The sequence below is a fragment of the Triturus cristatus genome, chromosome 5_1, assembly GCF_964204655.1.
Source record: "Triturus cristatus chromosome 5_1, aTriCri1.1, whole genome shotgun sequence".
Classification (NCBI taxonomy): Eukaryota; Metazoa; Chordata; class Amphibia; order Caudata; family Salamandridae; genus Triturus; species Triturus cristatus.
The window spans coordinates 47,025,536-47,043,473 of record NC_140587.1 but is presented as its reverse complement, the minus strand read 5'-3'; the positions used below and the strand labels follow the sequence as shown (position 1 = coordinate 47,043,473).

The 17,938-nt window shown below is 47.5% G+C and overlaps 1 protein-coding gene across 2 annotated transcripts in view; it reads right to left on the bottom strand.

Moving 5' to 3' along the window:
• The window catches only part of CPSF1 (cleavage and polyadenylation specific factor 1), a 514,820-nt gene that overhangs the window by 431,660 nt on the left and 65,222 nt on the right, over positions 1–17,938 (bottom strand). For both annotated transcript variants that reach the window (XM_085604356.1, XM_085604357.1), the window contains exons 11-13: positions 17,737–17,824; positions 5,715–5,837; positions 4,405–4,459 (exon numbers count right to left, since the gene is read on the bottom strand). In XM_085604356.1, the coding sequence (XP_085460482.1) occupies positions 4,405–4,459; positions 5,715–5,837; positions 17,737–17,824 (266 nt within the window). The remainder of the gene's footprint in view (positions 1–4,404; positions 4,460–5,714; positions 5,838–17,736; positions 17,825–17,938) is intronic.

The window sequence follows — 17,938 nt, the reverse complement described above, 5'->3', positions numbered from 1 at the left end:
TTTTGGTTAACGAAGTAAAAAGAATACAGTAATACACAGCAGGATTGAGGTTCACCTCACCATCGCGCTCCTGCATTCAATCCTTGTAGGAAGCTGGCTCTGTATATACGATACCAAAGTGAGTCCAGTGGAACCCAAAAGGTAGGCAGAGGGAAAAGTAGATAGAACCTTACTCTCAATTTGGGGTAGTGTGGTCGAGCAGTAAGGCAGTATCAGAGGACAGTGTTAAGCATTTGTGGTACCCACTCAGTCAGCAAATGAATTCACACACTCAAAGACTGAACTTCAGACCAATTGTTTTTGTATAAAAATATTCTTTTAGTTATTTTATTTTCTAGAACCAAGCAAGCCTGGCACAGGTAAGCAATAAATACTTCACAGCAGTAATGCAGTTTGTAAACAGTTTGAATTGTAAATGTAATGCACTTTGTTTTGCCTTACAGTATGGTTGCAGAGAAATGCAATACTTTGTAAATACAGTACCATAGACTTGAATGGGCTTTTCAGTAAAATACCAGGTAAGTTACTTTTTAGATTGCTTTTCTTACTCAGAGTAGTATACCTGGATACTACTCTGGGACATTTCCTGTAAACAGGTAAGTAAAATCGTTATGGTTAAATAGTACAATTTTGAAGAATTTCTATAGGTTTTCAAACTCCACACTTAAAAAGCACTTCCAAGAAAAACAGTCAATGTTATCCTATGGAGGAAAATAGTGTTATCGGTTTTGAGGTAATTATTTGGTTGTGGGAGTTGAGGTTCTAGGGGAAGACTCAGGAGTCCACCAGGGTCAAGGATGCACTCTTGTTACACCCTCAGCAGCACTAGGGCGGCAGGGTGCAGAGTGCTGTGGCCCAATGTTATCCAAAAGGGGATAGGGGGCTGACAAGCAGGCCACAAGGTTGTGGGAGCTAAGCTCCTGATGTTAAGCTCAGGGCAAAGGGGGATCTTGTTTAGCACAAAAAGTGCACACGCAGCGGTGGCTGGGTACAGGGTGCTGGTTTGGCGTCGGGTGCCTGCTGTTTTCAATGGGGATTTTCAGTTTTGGTTTTCAGCTGCAGGCTCAGTCCAGGAAGACTTCCAGGATGAACCAACAGCTGGGCAGGTAAGTTGGAGGGCTCGGGGACGTAGGTGCACCTTGTATTCTCTTCTCCAGGACACAGGGCGGCTGGATGCAGGGGTGTCTTTTGAGGTTGGATTTCACCTTACCGGGCCATTCGCGGTTGGGGGAAGGGTCTCCGTGCAGAGGCTGCAGGCGACGTTGGGGAGTCCTGGAGGGGTCAACCCACAGTGGACTCCGACTCTGGAGCCCTGGGGGACTGCGCTGGGACCGGTGGGCCACTCGAACTCGGGCTGTAGGCGACAGGTGCAGTGGTCGATCCAGACGTCAGGTTTCTTTTTCCTCAGCAGGCTCAGAGTTTTCTTTGGTGTTTCTTCTGAACAGAGCTGGTGTTCACAGGAGATACAGTCTTTGTTGAAGGCAGTCAGTCCTCCCAGGGGTTCAGGAGGTCGTTGGCTGCAGGCCAAGACGATTTTTGACAAAGGGTCTCTGGAAACTGCAGACGGGTCAGTAGGGCTGGGGCTAAGTCAGTTGTTCTTTGCTGGGCTTCTTCTTTTGTCCTTTTTCTTCTAAGGTTGCGGGAATCTGCTTTCTCGGTTCAGGGCTGCCGCCTAAACACTGTATTCAGGGGGCGTTTTAGGAGTCTTGAGGTCAGTAGGCAGTGAGCTACTGACCTTAGGCTGACTACACCCTGGGTGTGCTCACCCCAGAATGGGGAGTGAGCACAATCCCTAATCCGGATTAGGGAGTGCCTGCCATCTGCAAGATGGTGGGCATTGAAGAGGGGGCTTCCCCCTCGCCTACCCAACCTGAGGGGTGGGGTTGGCAGAGGTGGGCAACACCTTCTGGGCTGGCTAATGTTTCCCGCCTGTCTTCCCACCGAAAAGGAGGGTAAACAGGAAGGGGGCCTGCTCCTGATAGCAGGAGATGCTGGGGGTCGCATTACAAAGGCTGCAAGGCCACAGATTGCTCTTCCTGGCCTGGGGGAGGGATGAACACCTCCGCCCAGGAAAGACTGTTTCTTTGCTCAGGGAGCGAAGGCTCCTACTCTAGGGGTCAAGAAACATGTCTTGTGGCGGCTGGCTGGTGTGTACCATTTAGGGAACCCACCAGAGGCTGGTCGTTTTTCAGGGGGCATCTCCAAGATGCCCTCTGAGTGCATTTTTCAGTAAATCCCACATTGGCATCAATGTGGGTTTAATGTGCTAAGAAGAACAAACTACACCTGCACATACACTTCTTGCAAATTTGATATATAGAAGTGGGTTTCCTGGTGCATATTTTGGGTGCAGTGGGACCCTGAGCTTCTGGGCCACTGGTGCTGTATATTTAGAGGTCAAAGCTAAAGATGGTACTTCACAGTCAGGCCTACTGCACTACACTTTACATAATCACTTAAAACTGTAGCTCTCGTGGGTGGGGCTCCTGGCTATGAAAAGGAACTAGCTAGCCACTGAAGACTAGATTGTATTCGCATGCTCGGAGTTTAACTCCACCTCCTCCAGACACACATGCAAACTGACAAACAGAAATCCATGTGAAACACAAAGCCAGCTCCAGTTCCTTAGTTTAACAGCCCATCCACTGTCAGCTGACAACCACCTCCTGCGATCAGTGCTGGTCACAAGGAGATTTAATAAATCTCCAAGATATAATCAGCTTGCTACTCGCCCCCCTCTTAAACATCATAAAGTTAGGGGACTTCCCCCTTAGTGTGGAAGAAAGCGTGAATTAGGCTTATTCTAAAGAAACCCTCCCTGGACCCATGTGATGTAACAAGTAACAGACCTAGCTCCTGCCTGCCTCTGGCGGCTAAGGTTCTGAAGAAAGCCATAAACTCAGAACTAAACAATTACCTGGACTCCAATAATCTACTTGACAACACTCAACATGGCTTCCGTTCTGGCCACTCCACTGAATCTGCATTAGTCATAGCTATGGAGGCTATCCGATGGCAAATTGACAGGGGTGGCAGGGCTGTCCTGATACTACTTGACCGATCTGCCACGTTTGACACGGTTAATCACTCAGTTCTTACACAACGGCTGAAGTCAATTGGGATTCGGGGCACCGAGCTTGCCCTTCTCTCATCTTTCTTGACTGGCAGAGACCACAGGGTCTGCTGGGATAACCTTAAGTCGGACAAATTTTACCTCCCAAAGGGGTCGGTGCTTTCACCCACATTGTTCAACTTATATGTGACTCCATTGGCTAAATTAGTCAAAGACCACAGTTTCTCGCTTGTATCGTACGCGGACGATACACAAATCATAATTTCCATAACCTTCACGGAAGATGCACAGTTGGCTAGGTTCCACAGCTGTCTTGACCACACCATACAATGGATGCACATTAACTATCTAAAATTACACACTCAGAAGACGGAGGTTATGAAGTTCGGCACTGGTCCTCCCCATCTGGAACTCCGCTTGGTGGCTGGCAGTGGCAGGAGTCTGACAATTACCAGTGGCCAAAATGAGAAACCTAGGTGTTGTATGGGACGCTCAGCTCAGTTTTGCGGGACTGATCCACCAGGTAACCTCGACCTACTACTTCACACTAAAGATACTGCGATAGATTTTACCTTTCTCCCGCCGGAGTGGAGGGAAACTGTTGTGTTAGCACTCGTTTTATCTCAGATTGATTACTGCAACGACCTTTACCTAGGGGTTGATAAACACAAATAACCAAATTCCAATCCTTGCAGAACGCTGCTGCCTGAACCTTATTGAACATCCCTAAATATAATCATAAATCTGGGGCTATTAGGAATCTCCACTGGCTCCCAGTTAAGGAGCTGATTGAATTTAAGGCACTACCTGGATCATAAAACACTGCATGGAGGTGGACCAACGGAATATCTCAAACTATTCCAATGGTACACCCCCCGAACGCTCACTGAGATCAGCCAATCAAGCACTGGTTAACGCCCCTAAAATCAAGAAGGCAAAATGGGGAGGAAGATGCCTCTCCCATCTAGCTTCCAAGCTCTGGAACAGGCTGCCTCTGAACATTAGATTCCAACCTGTCCGCTCACAATTCCGGGGCTTATTGAAAACCTGGCTTTTCCCCACTCAGTAATGACCCGACCTTTCTTGGTTGTTATCTCATATCTCCGCTACCCCAGCGACAAGACGCCTCGGCAATCAAGCGCTTTATAAACCACTTATTTACTATTTAATCAAAATCAACCCACCATTGCGGCCCTCACTTTGGATACCCATTTTTTTCCAGCCACTAAGCACTTAATACAGTTTTTCAGAAATGATTAAGAGGCTCAGCTGTGGAGGAGAAACTGATTTAAAAAACTACATTTGTTACGTTCAACAAGGAGGATACTGACCTGTGCGACCAGACTGCTTTACGTCCATGCGTTTTTTTTTGTTTGGTGGCTCCTCCTGCAAGGGAAGAGGACTATTATTTCTTACAAAATGACATGTTGAAAAGATCCGAGATCTGCGATCTTGCAATAATAGAATGAAACTGGTTTTCATCAAAATTACAGTTGCAACCACAGATTCTCCCATTTTGTAACAATGTAAATAACAGGCGCTTCTGTTAGTCAACTTAACTTTACTCATTGTACCCACCTTTGAGGGAAGAATTGGTGATTTGGTCCAACAGAGATCCTAACATGATACACGGTATACTTCACAGCCTCAGAAATAAGCACCTGGCTTACTGACTCAGCACGCAGGACCAACCGCTGCTCCTATTTTTCTCGCCTTAGTTAGTTTGCACAAAGATGCACAGGCCACAGGTATTCAGAAGTGCAATTGGGCACACAGAGGTGGCAGATAAAACCAAGTGGCTGTATCAAATGATATAAAGTCCCAAACTCGACTAGCTTCATGTGGAAATTATGGTATAGGATTTACATTTATTTAGTATGTATCTGTTTTCACAGTATCTCAAACAGAAACGCTGTTAACATGTTCAATTAAATGTGATAACAGAGCGTAGTCATGAAAGGTGTGAACGAATCACCACACGAGGATCAGACCAGTCACGCTCATAAATTCAATGATATTTAAGCACTAACACAAGATTAGCCAGCATCCCACTGAAGAGCAACTGCCCTCTGATCCTTACCTCTTAGTTCGGATTCTTGACTGCTCATATTACGCCTGTGCCCCTAGATCCCCAGATCATTACCCCTTTGTATGTATCCATGGCTGTACCTATCGCGTCTCCTCACAAGTGAGATCAACTTCCCAGGATCCTCACCCGTCTTTCACATTCTTGCCTGCTCATATTGCACATGCTCCCTCAGTGAAGAACTGCCCCAGGTCATTACTCCTTGGTTTGCATTCTTGTTTGCTTTTATTACGCTTGCTTCCCAGTGAAGAACTGCCCTGGATCTGTAGCTCTTTCTTTGCGTTCTTGCCTGCTCATATTACAGATGCTTCCTCAGTGAAGAACTGCCCCAGGTCATTACTTATTGTTTTCATTCTTGTTTGATGGCATTACGCTTGCTCTCCCAGTGAAGAACTAGCCAAGATCATTACTCCTTTGCTTGCATCCTTGTCTGCCCATGTTATGCCTGCTCCCCAGTGAAGATAAGGGTCCCTGGATCTCTAACTCTTTGATGACACACCTAGATGCTCATATTGTGCTGCACGCAAAAAAAAATCAAATGTACTGAATCCTTACCCCTTTGTTTGCATCTTTGACGACTGGTGGCTGCGATTCCTGCAGTTTTTCTGTGTATTTCAGGAGGAGAGAGTTTCCCAAACGAGAACCCAAAAACAAATAACCTGGCTCCATAGTGATCATCTGAGGGCAAAAACACAAGAAGTTAGCAATGGCGGAGAAGGTGTGCCCAACTCAAAGTAAGGACATCGGATGTCTATACCTACTAAAACCCCGACCAGACAAAATGTCATGTCATGACTCACTCCATAAGAGGCAACAAAATGCCACCCCATTCAACACTCAAGAACCACCTTAACCAAGGCCCTTCCACATGTCCAGTCAATGCTCTAACATACATCCCATTTCATCATTAGACCGCCAAGCTCCCGCTCGTTTCCACAGCGAGACAACCTTCAGTTTTTCCCTCACCAGTGCCTCGGGGCTATTTCTTAACAAGTCTGCACACATAACATAGCATGTGTATTTGTAAAGCGCACGTTCACCCAGAAGGGGCGAAAGGCTGAGTGGACCCACCGGGATTTGAACCTGTGACCATGCAGTCAAACACAGGCCCTTACAGTGGATGCTCTAGTCCACTACTAAGCCATCAGACCCGGCTGCATGAAGGTGTTCCAGTTTTAACCCTTCTTGAGAAAGGAGCTCCAGTCCCCACACCAGAAAGGTCGTCACTGCGAACTCTATGTCGATTCTGAGAAAGTGACAAAGCAAAATAAAAGAAGGTTGGAGGCCCTGGGTTTGCGACCCTTGCGATACCGATGTGAAAAATGAACTCACAATCTGTCACGACAGTGCATGCTGAGATGTTACCACAGCCTATGGCCTTAAAGTGAGAGCGTTCAGGTACTCGCATAATCAGCATTCACTTCCTTATACACATTTCATGCTTGTTTCAGTAATAGGTGACATTACATTTTTGAAAGAGTCTTTTGTGTGTGTGAAAAATGTTTAGGCAGCTCACACATAGCTGAAGAGATCGGGCCTGATTTACATCTCGGCGGACAGGTAACTCCACCACAACGGTGACAGCTATCCTATCCACCTTAACATAAATCTCAATATAAGATATAAATATGAGATTTATATTTCGGTGTATGGGATATCCATCACCGATGTGACAGAGTAACTTGCCCGCTAAGGTCTAAATCAGGCCCGGAGGTTTAATGATCCAATAATGGAAACAAAATGCACACCCGTTCACAATTCAATATTATGCTTGAAAGACGAAGAAACAGGCCGAATGCTTATATTTCTCGGTGGCGTTCCAGACCAGTTGGATCGCTGCACCACCTTACACAGGGATCACCATCCAAAGCATCTTGGTCCTGTTCCAATTAGAACAGTCATTCCCGAAATGTTAACCAAGGCCCCCTTCACACAGGAATACAAGCAACCCCACATGGTCTCTTGGAGCTTTATGAGTGAGATGTAACGGGAGTCAATGGGGTCATACGGACCACATCTGGCATCCCTGGCGTTTCCACTCAGACATTTTCTAAATCATTGGGACGTTAGATGTGGCCGGTGCCAGAAACTGGGTTATTAATTTGGAAGAAAGAGACCCCTTACTAACTTATTAAACAATGTCTGGTTAATTCAAAACACAGTTCTGAGAAAGCCTTCGTCAACCGTGGTAAGCAGTACCAACAATTTCAAAGTCAAGAAAGCACAATAATAATACCAAGTCAATGTAAGGAAATAGAAACAGATTTATTGGGCATAAAGACACTAAAATCATCATAGTTGGGTATGGAAAAAAGCCAGAGATATACATTTTTACTATTTTAAGCCAAAAAGCAGCTTGAAAAAGAAATGTGCCACTGAAAAACAACTGCTCGTTGTTTACAGAGACACAGGTGCGATATCCGGCTTAGCACGATGGAGTGGAGGTTAAATACACTATGCAGGTTATCCTGGTTAAAAGTTTTACCTTCTGACTTCGTCTCTGAAATAGAAGTTGAAAACTTGCAGTGGAGAAACATCCAATGCTGTAGTTAGAGTGTGTCCCTCCAAGCCAGTTTTCATTCCGCTCCCACTGAAACCACACGCATCGGCATCAAAAGCTCCAGCTGGGGCGAGTCTGGATTTGGTGGCAGCCAAGGGCGCTTCGTCAGATGGATTTGCTGCTTCGCCCCAGTCCAATGTTTTACCTTAGCACTTAGTCACTTTTTTAAGTCAAAGTCCTGTAGCGGGGCTAGGCTTTTTGAAAGGGCTGATAAACTTATTGTGATGTGTGATACACTTTTCAGCATAGCAAAAAGCGCTGTCAAGGACAAATCTAGTTTTCTTGCATGCCTACGGTGTGACCTTCCTGGGCGAGAATCGGCACCTTTTCCTGGTTATTCAGAAGTGAAAAAGAGACCGGGTTGCACTCATCTTTAACTGCTGCAGCCCCATGATCCATAGGGCAGGTTTCTATGCACAAGGTCTCTCACTGCCTAGGTCTGCAACAGGATACAGTTCTATGAGGTCAGCAGGGACCTTTAAGCGTCAGCAGTCCTGCTTTATGTGTCCCTGTAGCAGGCAAACAGGAGGTCAACCACTTGGCCCAGCAGGAGCCCTTGAATGAGTACTCTTCTTACAGCGGAGGCCATTTTTTCTTCTTCCTTTCTTTGGGTGGAGTTTTTCCAGGGTCAGGAATGTTCTGAGGGTGTAGGTGCCACTTTCTCTGCACTAGCCAGAAATTGGCGAATTTCTGCCACCAAATCCTATTTTCTTAGTCCTCCATCTCCTTTTGCAACAATTTTTCTTTGCAAAAACGTAAATTACCTCTGTTTCAAAATGGTGGAGCCATTCTGCACACATAGTCGGCACCTTAGACACTCCCCTATTTAGAGGAGTTCTTCAGCCCTGTACCTGCTGGGTTCAGAGGCAGGCCATTACCTTCTGAGCCAGGGATGCTAACACTTCCAGCCAAGGATGTGTATTCCAGCTCTGGAGGTGTGGTGAGTGCCAGAACTGGGTTTAAGCCAGCTGTGGCTCAGGTACATTTATATAAAGTTTCTTTTTCACTAAATGTATCAAAGTTTTACTCGCAGACAGACCTGACTTATGGAGGATGTAGATGTCCCTATATAGTGAAACATGTTTTAGGCCTTCAGTAACAGCAAGAGCACACTTTTTTACTTATATAGTGTGCCACATTTTTAGGTCGAGCCTACAGCAGCGCATGCGCTGCTGCTCGACTTTTAGTAAGTGGGGTTTTAAAAATGCTTCCCACTGGCTTTTGCTGGCCTAATGCTTGCGTTCACGCGAGCGTGAACGTGCACAGCTGCCAGCTTTCTGATTACTTTCACTTTGGACGCTGCTGCGCGCGCACCACTCACGTGTTTGCCGGCGCGCTTGCAGACAACTCCCTCCGCCTCTCTCTCCCACTGCAGCCCCCATCTTTGCATTCCCCGCGACAAATGCTTTTTACACATAGTAATACTGCCTGGGCAAAGATTTTACCTAATTAGTACAAGTTTAACAGCCAAATACATAAGCAACTGAAAGATGTGACAAATCCTTAATTATGCGCAAAAAGTAGCTGCCACAGAATCGCCTAATACTAGTGGCCCTGTGATTGTGTGCAGTATACTGTCCTGACAAGGGTGATTTATGTCACTACCCTACATAAACAGGTTTAATTTGACCACAAAATTCCCAAAACATTGCTATGGTTTTGTTTCTTTGTATTTGCCAATTCGGGATCATTAAGGATAAGACAGTGGAACTACTATCTCCTCTTATAGTTGACATCGTGCTTGATAGTTGTTTGAATTTACTCGAGCTGAAGTGTTACATGATACTTAATTTTTTTTTATCAGAAATACATGACGTCCTTGGGTGAAAGCCTGATTTATGGCAATACAAGTTCATCGGAATTACATGTTTAAAGCATTGGATTTGAAATGTGTCTTTCACACGAGAAAAACACGAGTCCTTGTGAACGTTCCACTAAAAGCCACTCGTCTTTTTGCTATTCTTATTGTTTTATCAGCAGTGCCATCTGGTGGCTATAACTAAAAAAATGTTTTATTGAGCTATGAAGAAGAGGTCAATTTATTCCAGCAGAGGCTCACTTATCACTTCTGCCTGATCCAAGGTTAACGGCTGAAACACAGCACACGTGCGAGGCATCCACAGATTAACTATACATGTCCTGTTAATTTGAAGTGCATCACTACCCTGTGCATGATGCCACTAACCAGTGCAATTGTATTTTATTTTATGATTCTTTTATTTATTTAGTTGAGTTTAGGTGATAGGTGCTGGGGCCATCAAGGAGCTAGGGGCCAAGTATTCTTGACTCTGGGCGGTAAGGACACTCCTAAACAGTCCCTTTTTCGGGTACGGCTCCTTAACCCCTTCGCTGCTGCGGACATTCCGCTGCAGCGCTGGGGGGGGCAGGGGGGCAGCGCGGTGAGCCTGTGCTCATGACGGAGCCGCTCCGTCATGAGCCACAGTTGAGCTGTGCTCATGACGGAACGGTTCCGTCATGACTCCGCCCATTTGCGTTGTCCCCTCGCACAGGCGGGGAAACAGCGCCGCGGAGGCGGAGCGGCCGCCAACAGGATTGTCATGACGGAACCGTTCCGTCATGAGCACACGCCAACCGTGGCTCATGACGGAACGGTTCCGTCATGAGCAGGGAAGGGGTTAAAGAAAGCTGGCCCCTGAAGGGTCCTCCTGCAAAAGGACAGCAAGCATTGGCATAGCCAATAGGTCTCGCCTTTGGGACCTTATAAGTGTTTAGCCATGCAACAGTTAATGTTGTTGCAACAAGGATGTTGTGCTGGATAACCAAACACTTATAAGGTCCCAAAGGCAAGACCTATTGGCTATGCCAATGCATGTTATATATTAGTCACCCTCCCATGTGGGCTTACAAGGCAAATTTAAGTGAAACTCGTTAACAAACAAAAACAAGTTTCTATATGGCAAAGGCACTTTTCTGACATGTATTACTGAGACTGTTACTGCAGTCCTCTTGAGCTAGAACCCTGCCACAGCACAGCTGTGCTGCTGGAAGACACATTTGTGTCATACATATGGATGGTGTAAATGCACTCTGCTGCCCAATTCATATTTAACTGACATGCCATTGGTGCATATACTGCACCATCTACTATGATGGCTGTTGCGCCCTCTCCTACATCTCTCCTAAAGCAATGCCGCAATACATAAGAGCCTTCTCCTTGTTTCTTAAATTCTGCAAGAAGTTTAAGACCTGGCATTTTTAGTAGTTGTAATATGTTGTAGTCGTTTCGTGGCTCATACCTTCTCAGAGCCGGGACAACCTCCTGGGTGGGCTCTACAAATCTGCATAACACAAAGTAGGAACTTGCAGAAGGAATATGCTACTTACCAGTATGCATCTGTTCTTGGCATGTAGAGCTGCAGAGTTGTACACTTAGCATAGGTCGCCATCTGGTGTTGGGCCCGGATGTTTGCAGTTTGTTTTTCTTCTTGGACAGTCTTTGGAAGTCACGAGTTTGGTGACTCCTCCTTCGGTCCGTACTGCGCATGGGCTTCGGCTCCATCCTCAGATTGTTTTTCGCCAACAGGGAAATGATGGAGCGTAGTAATAACAGTGAGAAACCCATGTGTTGTATCTAAATAAGATGTACTGGAACGGATACAGGTAGCCGGGGAGGCGGGTGGGCGTGTACAACTCTGCAGCTCTACATGCCAAGAACAGATGCATACTGGTAAGTAGCATATTCCGTTCGAGGCATATGAGCTGCAGATTGTACACTTAGCATAGATTATATAGCAGTACCCAACCTTAGCGGCGACCACCGGTATCCGTTGCAGCTGTTTGAAAAAGTGTCTTTAGTACAGCCTGGCCCACCCTAGCTTGCTGCTTGGAATGCACATCTACACAGTAGTGTTTTGTGAAGGTGTGCGGTGTAGACCATGTGGCTGCCTTGCAGATGTCATCTAAGGGTATATTCCCTAGAAAAGCCATAGAAGCCCCTAACTTTCTTGTAGAGTGGGCTTTAGGGGGAACAGATAATGTTCTCTTTGCCTTTTGATAGCAAATTTGTATGCATTTTACAATCCACCTAGCTATCCCTGATTTTGAAATGGGGTTGCCTTTATGTGGTGGAGAGAAGGAAACAAACAATTGTTTAGTCTTCCTGAAGGGTTGCGTTCTTTGTATGTAGTATAGTAACGCCCTTTTTACATCAAGTGTGTGTAAGGCCCTTTCTGCAACAGATTGGGGTTGCGAAAAGAAGACAGGTAATTCCACTGATTGATTGAGGTGGAAGGGGGAAATGACTTTGGGCAGAAACTTCGGATTTGTGCGAAGTATGACCTTGCTGTGATGCATTTGTATGTAGGGTTCCTGTATGGTGAACGCTTGTATTTCACCAACCCTTCTAAGGGAAGTGATAGCTACAAGGAAAGCTGTTTTCCAGGTGAGAAACTGTAGCTCACATTTGTGCATTGGTTCGAAGGGCGGACCCATTAGTCGTGTAAGAACTAAATTTAGATTCCATACAGGGGAAGGTGGTGCCCTGGGAGGAATTACTCGTTTAAGGCCTTCCATGAAGGCTTTAATAGCGGGCACTCTGAAGAGTGATAAATGCTGCCTGTTTTGTAGATAAGCAGCGATCGCTGCTAGGTGTAGGCGTATGGATGAATATGCCAGGTTACACCTGTGAAGATGGAGCAGATAGCATATGATGTGCTGTATGGATGCATCTAGGGGGTTGATTGTATTGTTACGGCAGTAAATTACAAATCTTTTCCACTTTGCGGCATAGCATGCTCTAGTGGTAGGACGTCTGGCTTCCATGATGATGTTCATGCAATCAGGGGGAAGGTGAAGGTATCCGAATTCTAAGATTTCAGGAGCCAGATCGCCAGGTTGAGCTGAGCTGGGTCCGGGTGCCTGATTTCTCCATGGTTCTGGGTTAGGAGGCATGGGGAAAGGTGCAGTTTTTGATGTGGTACCACTGATAGTTGTAGTAGCGTGGTGTACCACGGCTGCCTGGCCCACGTTGGAGCTACCAGAATGAGTGTGAGGGAGTGCTGTTGTAGCTTCCTGACCACTAATGGAATTAGTGGGAGAGGTGGAAAGGCGTATGCAAATCTGCCTGACCAGTTCATCCATATCGCATTGCCCTTGGACAATGGGTGTGGGTATCTGGCGGCGAAGCTTGGGCATTTTTTGTTTTTGTGGGTGGCGAAGAGGTCTATTTGAGGATGCCCCCACTGTTTGAAGAATGGGTGAAGAACTTGTGGATGCAGTTCCCATTCGTGTAGTTGTTGCGTTTGTCTGCTGAGCAGATCTGCTATGGTGTTTTGTACTCCTGGAACGTGCTGTGCCAGGAGAAAGATGTTTTGGGGAATTGCCCATCTCCATATGCTCTGGGCTAAGCGGGAGAGCTGGGGAGAGTGTGTCCCCCCCTGTTTTTGTATATAATACATCGCAGTCATGTTGTCTGTGCGAATGAGGACTGCTTTGCCCGAAATTTGTTTTTGGAAAGATTTTAGGGCTAGAAAGATCGCCAAGAGCTCCAGATGGTTGATGTGGAGCGATTTTTGCTGTGGCGTCCATAGACCTTGCATTGTGAGGTGTAGGAGGTGCGCTCCCCAGCCGGAGAGCGATGCGTCCGCTGTTAGAATCACCTGAGGAACCGGGTCCAGGAACGGCCGTCCTTTGGAAAGGTTTGTGGTGTTCCACCACTGCAGAGAGTGATGTGTGCGGCCGTCCACCAACACCAGATCCGTCAGCTGACCCTGGGCCTGGTTCCACTGTTGTGCTAGGCACTCTTGAAGTGGACGCATGTGGAGTCTTGCATGGGGCACTATAAATATGCAAGACGCCATCATTCCTAGGAGCTTCATGAACACTTTTGCTGGAAGAGAGTGTTGGGGAAGGAATGTTTTGCGTAAGGCTTGAATGCTTGTGATTCTGGCTGAGTTTGGATAGGCAATACCTTTGGAGGTGTCTATAGTGGCCCCGAGATATTGCTTTGTGTGAGATGGTATGAGGTGGGACTTTTGGTAGTTCACCGTGAAGCCTAGCTGGTGGAGCAGTTGGATGGTGCTGTTTGTATGTTGCACACATTGGTGGTAGGACGTGGCTTTTATCAGCCAGTCGTCTAAGTAAGGGAAGACGTGAATGTGTTGACGTCTGAGGTGTGCTGCTACTACTGCTAGGCATTTGGTAAACACTCGTGGTGCAGTGGTGACCCCGAAGGGGAGAACCGTGAATTGGTAATGTTGCCCGTCCACCACGAACCTGAGGTATTTCCTGTGAGAGGGGTGTATTGTAATGTGAAAGTATGCGTCTTTCAGATCCAAGGTTGTGAGAAAGTCTCCCTGGCAGAGGAGTGGGAGGACTTGTTGTAGAGTGACCATGTGAAAATGGTCTGAATGTATGTAGGCATTTAGAGGCCGGAGGTCCAGAATGGGTCTGAGGGTCTCGTCTTTCTTTGGTATTAAGAAATATAGAGAGTAGACCCCTAGATTTCGTTGATTGACGGGGACCTGCTCTATAGCGTGTTTTTGCAGGAGTGAGAGTACCTCTTGTTTGAGCAGTGTGGAATGTTCTTGAGACATTGGACGGTGCCTTGGTGGGATATTGGGTGGGGTAGATGTTAGCTCTAGACAGTACCCTGACCGAATGATTTGGGTCACCCATTTGTCCGATGTTATGGACTCCCATACGTGGATAAAGTTTTGTAGTCTGCCCCCAACCGGAGTGGAATGGTCTGGGGGGAGCGGAGGGGAGTCATTGTGCGGGGGGGGGGTGGCAGAACGGGTGTTGTTGGTTTTGCCCCTGCCCTTATTGTTGTTACCCCTGTAACCACCTCTCTGAATGCCCTTTGAAAAGGTATTTTGAGGAGGGGACTTGTAGGAGGTAGAGGCGTTATCGGTGGAGGAGCCTCTGCCTGTGCCACGAAAGGACGAGCGTCGAAAGGAACGTTTGGAGGCTTGTGTTTGGAGTGCCCCCATAGACTTTGCTGTGTCTGTGTCTTTCTTCATCTTTTCGAGCGCTTCGTCTACCTTTGGCCCAAAGAGTGTTTCCTGGTCAAAGGGGTGATTGAGTATGGATGCCTGGACTTCAGGCTTGAACCCTGAGATCCTGAGCCAGGCGTGGCGACGAAGCAGGACACTGGTATTTATGGCCCTAGAAGCAGTGTCGGCTGCATCGAGGGCACACTTAATGGAGGTGTTTGTAATTAGTTTACCCTCCTGTATCAGGTCATGAGCCTTGTGCTTGTATTTTTCTGGAAGGTGCTGCATAAGAGCCTCTAGTTTGTCATAGTGTGCTCTATCATATCGCGCAAGCAGTGCTTGTGTGTTTGCAATGCGCCACATGTTTGCAGCTTGGGAGGCGGTGCGTTTACCAGACGCGTCCAGAAGTTTAGATTCTTTGTCTGGCGGTGGGGCATCTCCTGAGGATTGGGAGTTAGCCCGCTTTCTAGCTGTGGAGACAACTAGGGAATCTAGGGGAGCAGGGCCCTTGATGTAAGCAGGGTCTGTGGGTGCCGCCTTGTACTTCTTCTCTATTCTAGGGTTCAGTACTCTGGCTCTGACAGGGTCTTTGAACACCTCTGTAGCGTGCTTGGTGACACCCTTAAGCATGGGTAAAATGGAAGTAGATTTGTCTTGTATATCAAATGTATCCAGTAGGAAGTCTTCTTCTACTGGTTCACTGTGCATGTCCACCCCATGGTAGTGTGCTGCTCTCTGCACTAAATGATGAAACCCTAAGGAGTCCTCTGGAGGAGACGGCCTTGATGGGTATAGGTCGTCCTGAGGTACATTGGGTATATCAGGGTTATTGTAATCCTCCCATGGATCTGGGGTCCCTGGTGGAGTGGGATCCATTGGGGCGTCCGCCGGGTAATTGTCCGGATCCCCATCATCCGGATCTGGGGATGGGGCCGGATCGTAGTGAGGTAAAGGTGGCGGAGACCTGTGAGGGGGAGGCGGTGGAGGAGGTGGAGGGGGTAGGGGAGGCGGTGGTGGGGAGGGCACTCTGAGGGGAGAAGTAGCAGAGTCCTTCCTTTTGGGTGGAGGAGGAGGAGCCGGAGCATCAAGGCGTCTTTTCTTGGTAGTTAAAGTCAAAAGCCCAGTCTTTGGATCTTTGGACAAAGTCTTTTGTAAAGGGTCTGGTGTAAACAGAGCCAATGGTGTCGAGTCGTCTGTCGGCACCGGTGATTTCGGAACCGGGGGTTTCGATGGTCTGTGTGCGCCATGCTTTTTTGAGGTCTCCGGGTGTTTCGGCGTCGAATGATGTTTCGGCGCCGGAGCGTCGGTGCCGACAGATTTGTGTTTGTGTTTGGTCGGCACCGAGTGTCCAGGCTTCGGCACCGGTGGTTTCGGAGTCGAGCTGGATTTTGCAGTCTTCGGTGCCGGATGCTGTTTTTCGGCACCGGGTGTCGGCTGGCTCGATCCCGAGCTGCCATGAGACTTTGGGGGCTTCGACACCGGGCCCGAAGGTGGGGTGATCGAAGTTTTGGTTTTGGTTTTGCCCAGGCCGGCAGGCGAGGGAGTAACCTGAGTCTCTTTGGTTTTCGGCGCGGGGGTGGGAGGGGGCATAGTACTCACGGCCCGCTGCGCTGGTGTAACGTCCTCCACGTCGGAGTCGTCGGCCTCGGAAGCGCTGACGACGTCTTCCTCCTGCTCGGTGTGTGTTTGCCCCGAAGCTTCGGCGTCGTCTCCGAAGATGTCCGGTGGAGCTGCAGAGGATGAGTGCACCATGGTGCGTCGAGCTCTTCGATCTCGGATGGTCTTCTTCGATCGAAAAGACTTGCAGGCGGGGCAGTCTCTAGCCTCGTGTTCCGGAGAGAGGCAAAGGTTACACACCTGATGGAGGTCGGTGTGGGGAAATTTAGACCCACATTTTGGGCACTTTTTGAACGGAGTCCTTTCCATCGGCCGGGACCGGAGTCGCGGAGGGCCCGAAGGCCGGTGTCGATGTACGGGATGGAGAAAGTGCCGCTTCGAGAGATGAAGATGATGAAGGAACTCGAAGAATCGAGGATTTTCCGTCGAGGCTGGAACCGTAGAAGTTCGAAGCCGGAGCACGAAGTATCACATCCGAGCCCGATGGCGGAAAAAAACAATCTGAGGATGGAGCCGAAGCCCATGCGCAGTACGGACCGAAGGAGGAGTCACCAAACTCGTGACTTCCAAAGACTGTCCAAGAAGAAAAACAAACTGCAAACATCCGGGCCCAACACCAGATGGCGACCTATGCTAAGTGTACAATCTGCAGCTCATATGCCTCGAACAGGTTAAACAGGCCAAAAAGGACATGTTCATACACAACGCAGGTTTTAGGGGTTAACAAAACTGCTTTACTTCTTTTTAGTAGTGGTAAAGAGCACCGTGTTCTATAGCCAGCAAAATCTGACATGGAGATAAACGACGGGACCACAACTAAAATATGACATTCCTTATAGACAGGTATGGAGAGAGCTTTGCCCCCCAGTTCCTAGGACACAAATTGCACTTCACTCATGAGGCCAAACAAGGCTGGAACGATTCTTCTGATGCTCATTATGCTGTTCAGAGAATAAAGAAAATGATAACTTCCCAGTGTCAGGTTCTAAATGAGAGGGGTAGTTCAAGATGTGGGGATCCATAGCTCACTTTGCCTGGGACAGGACCTGCAAGCCATGGATGAGGCCTATTAAGGCTTTAACAAGTATGGGGGCTGCTTGTTTTCTGTTCAGAGAGGATGTAGTGGGGCAGTTCTAACTTGAATGTTCTTATTGGAGCAGGACCTGGGCAGATAAGCATCAGGTTGCTCCCTGTCTGATGTGGCACAGTGAGTGGACAAAATGATTTCAAGTTGGGCATTGCACACTAAACATCAGTGGCTGAGATTAATTCAACTATTCCACCCATCTTTTTTTATTTTTCTCTTTGGGTGTAAATTATACATTTCAAAACTGAACGGGACAACACAATAGGCACTTGCAAACTGTACACAGAGCAATCACTGTAAATGAATTGTAATTCACTCAACATGAAGACGGAGGACAAAGGTGCAGCAGAGGTTACGTACACAAGTCGTGAGGACACTGGCAGCAGCCTTGTCAAAGTGAAAGGAGCGTACACTTCTCATGCCATCTGTGATGAGCGTTAAGACATAGCTATGGAGAGAGAGAGAGAGAGAGACAAATAAAAAGAGTGAGATTGTGTTAAGAGATTGCAAAACAGATGGATAACATTGCTGTTCAAGTAACAGGCAAATATTACCTGCAGCT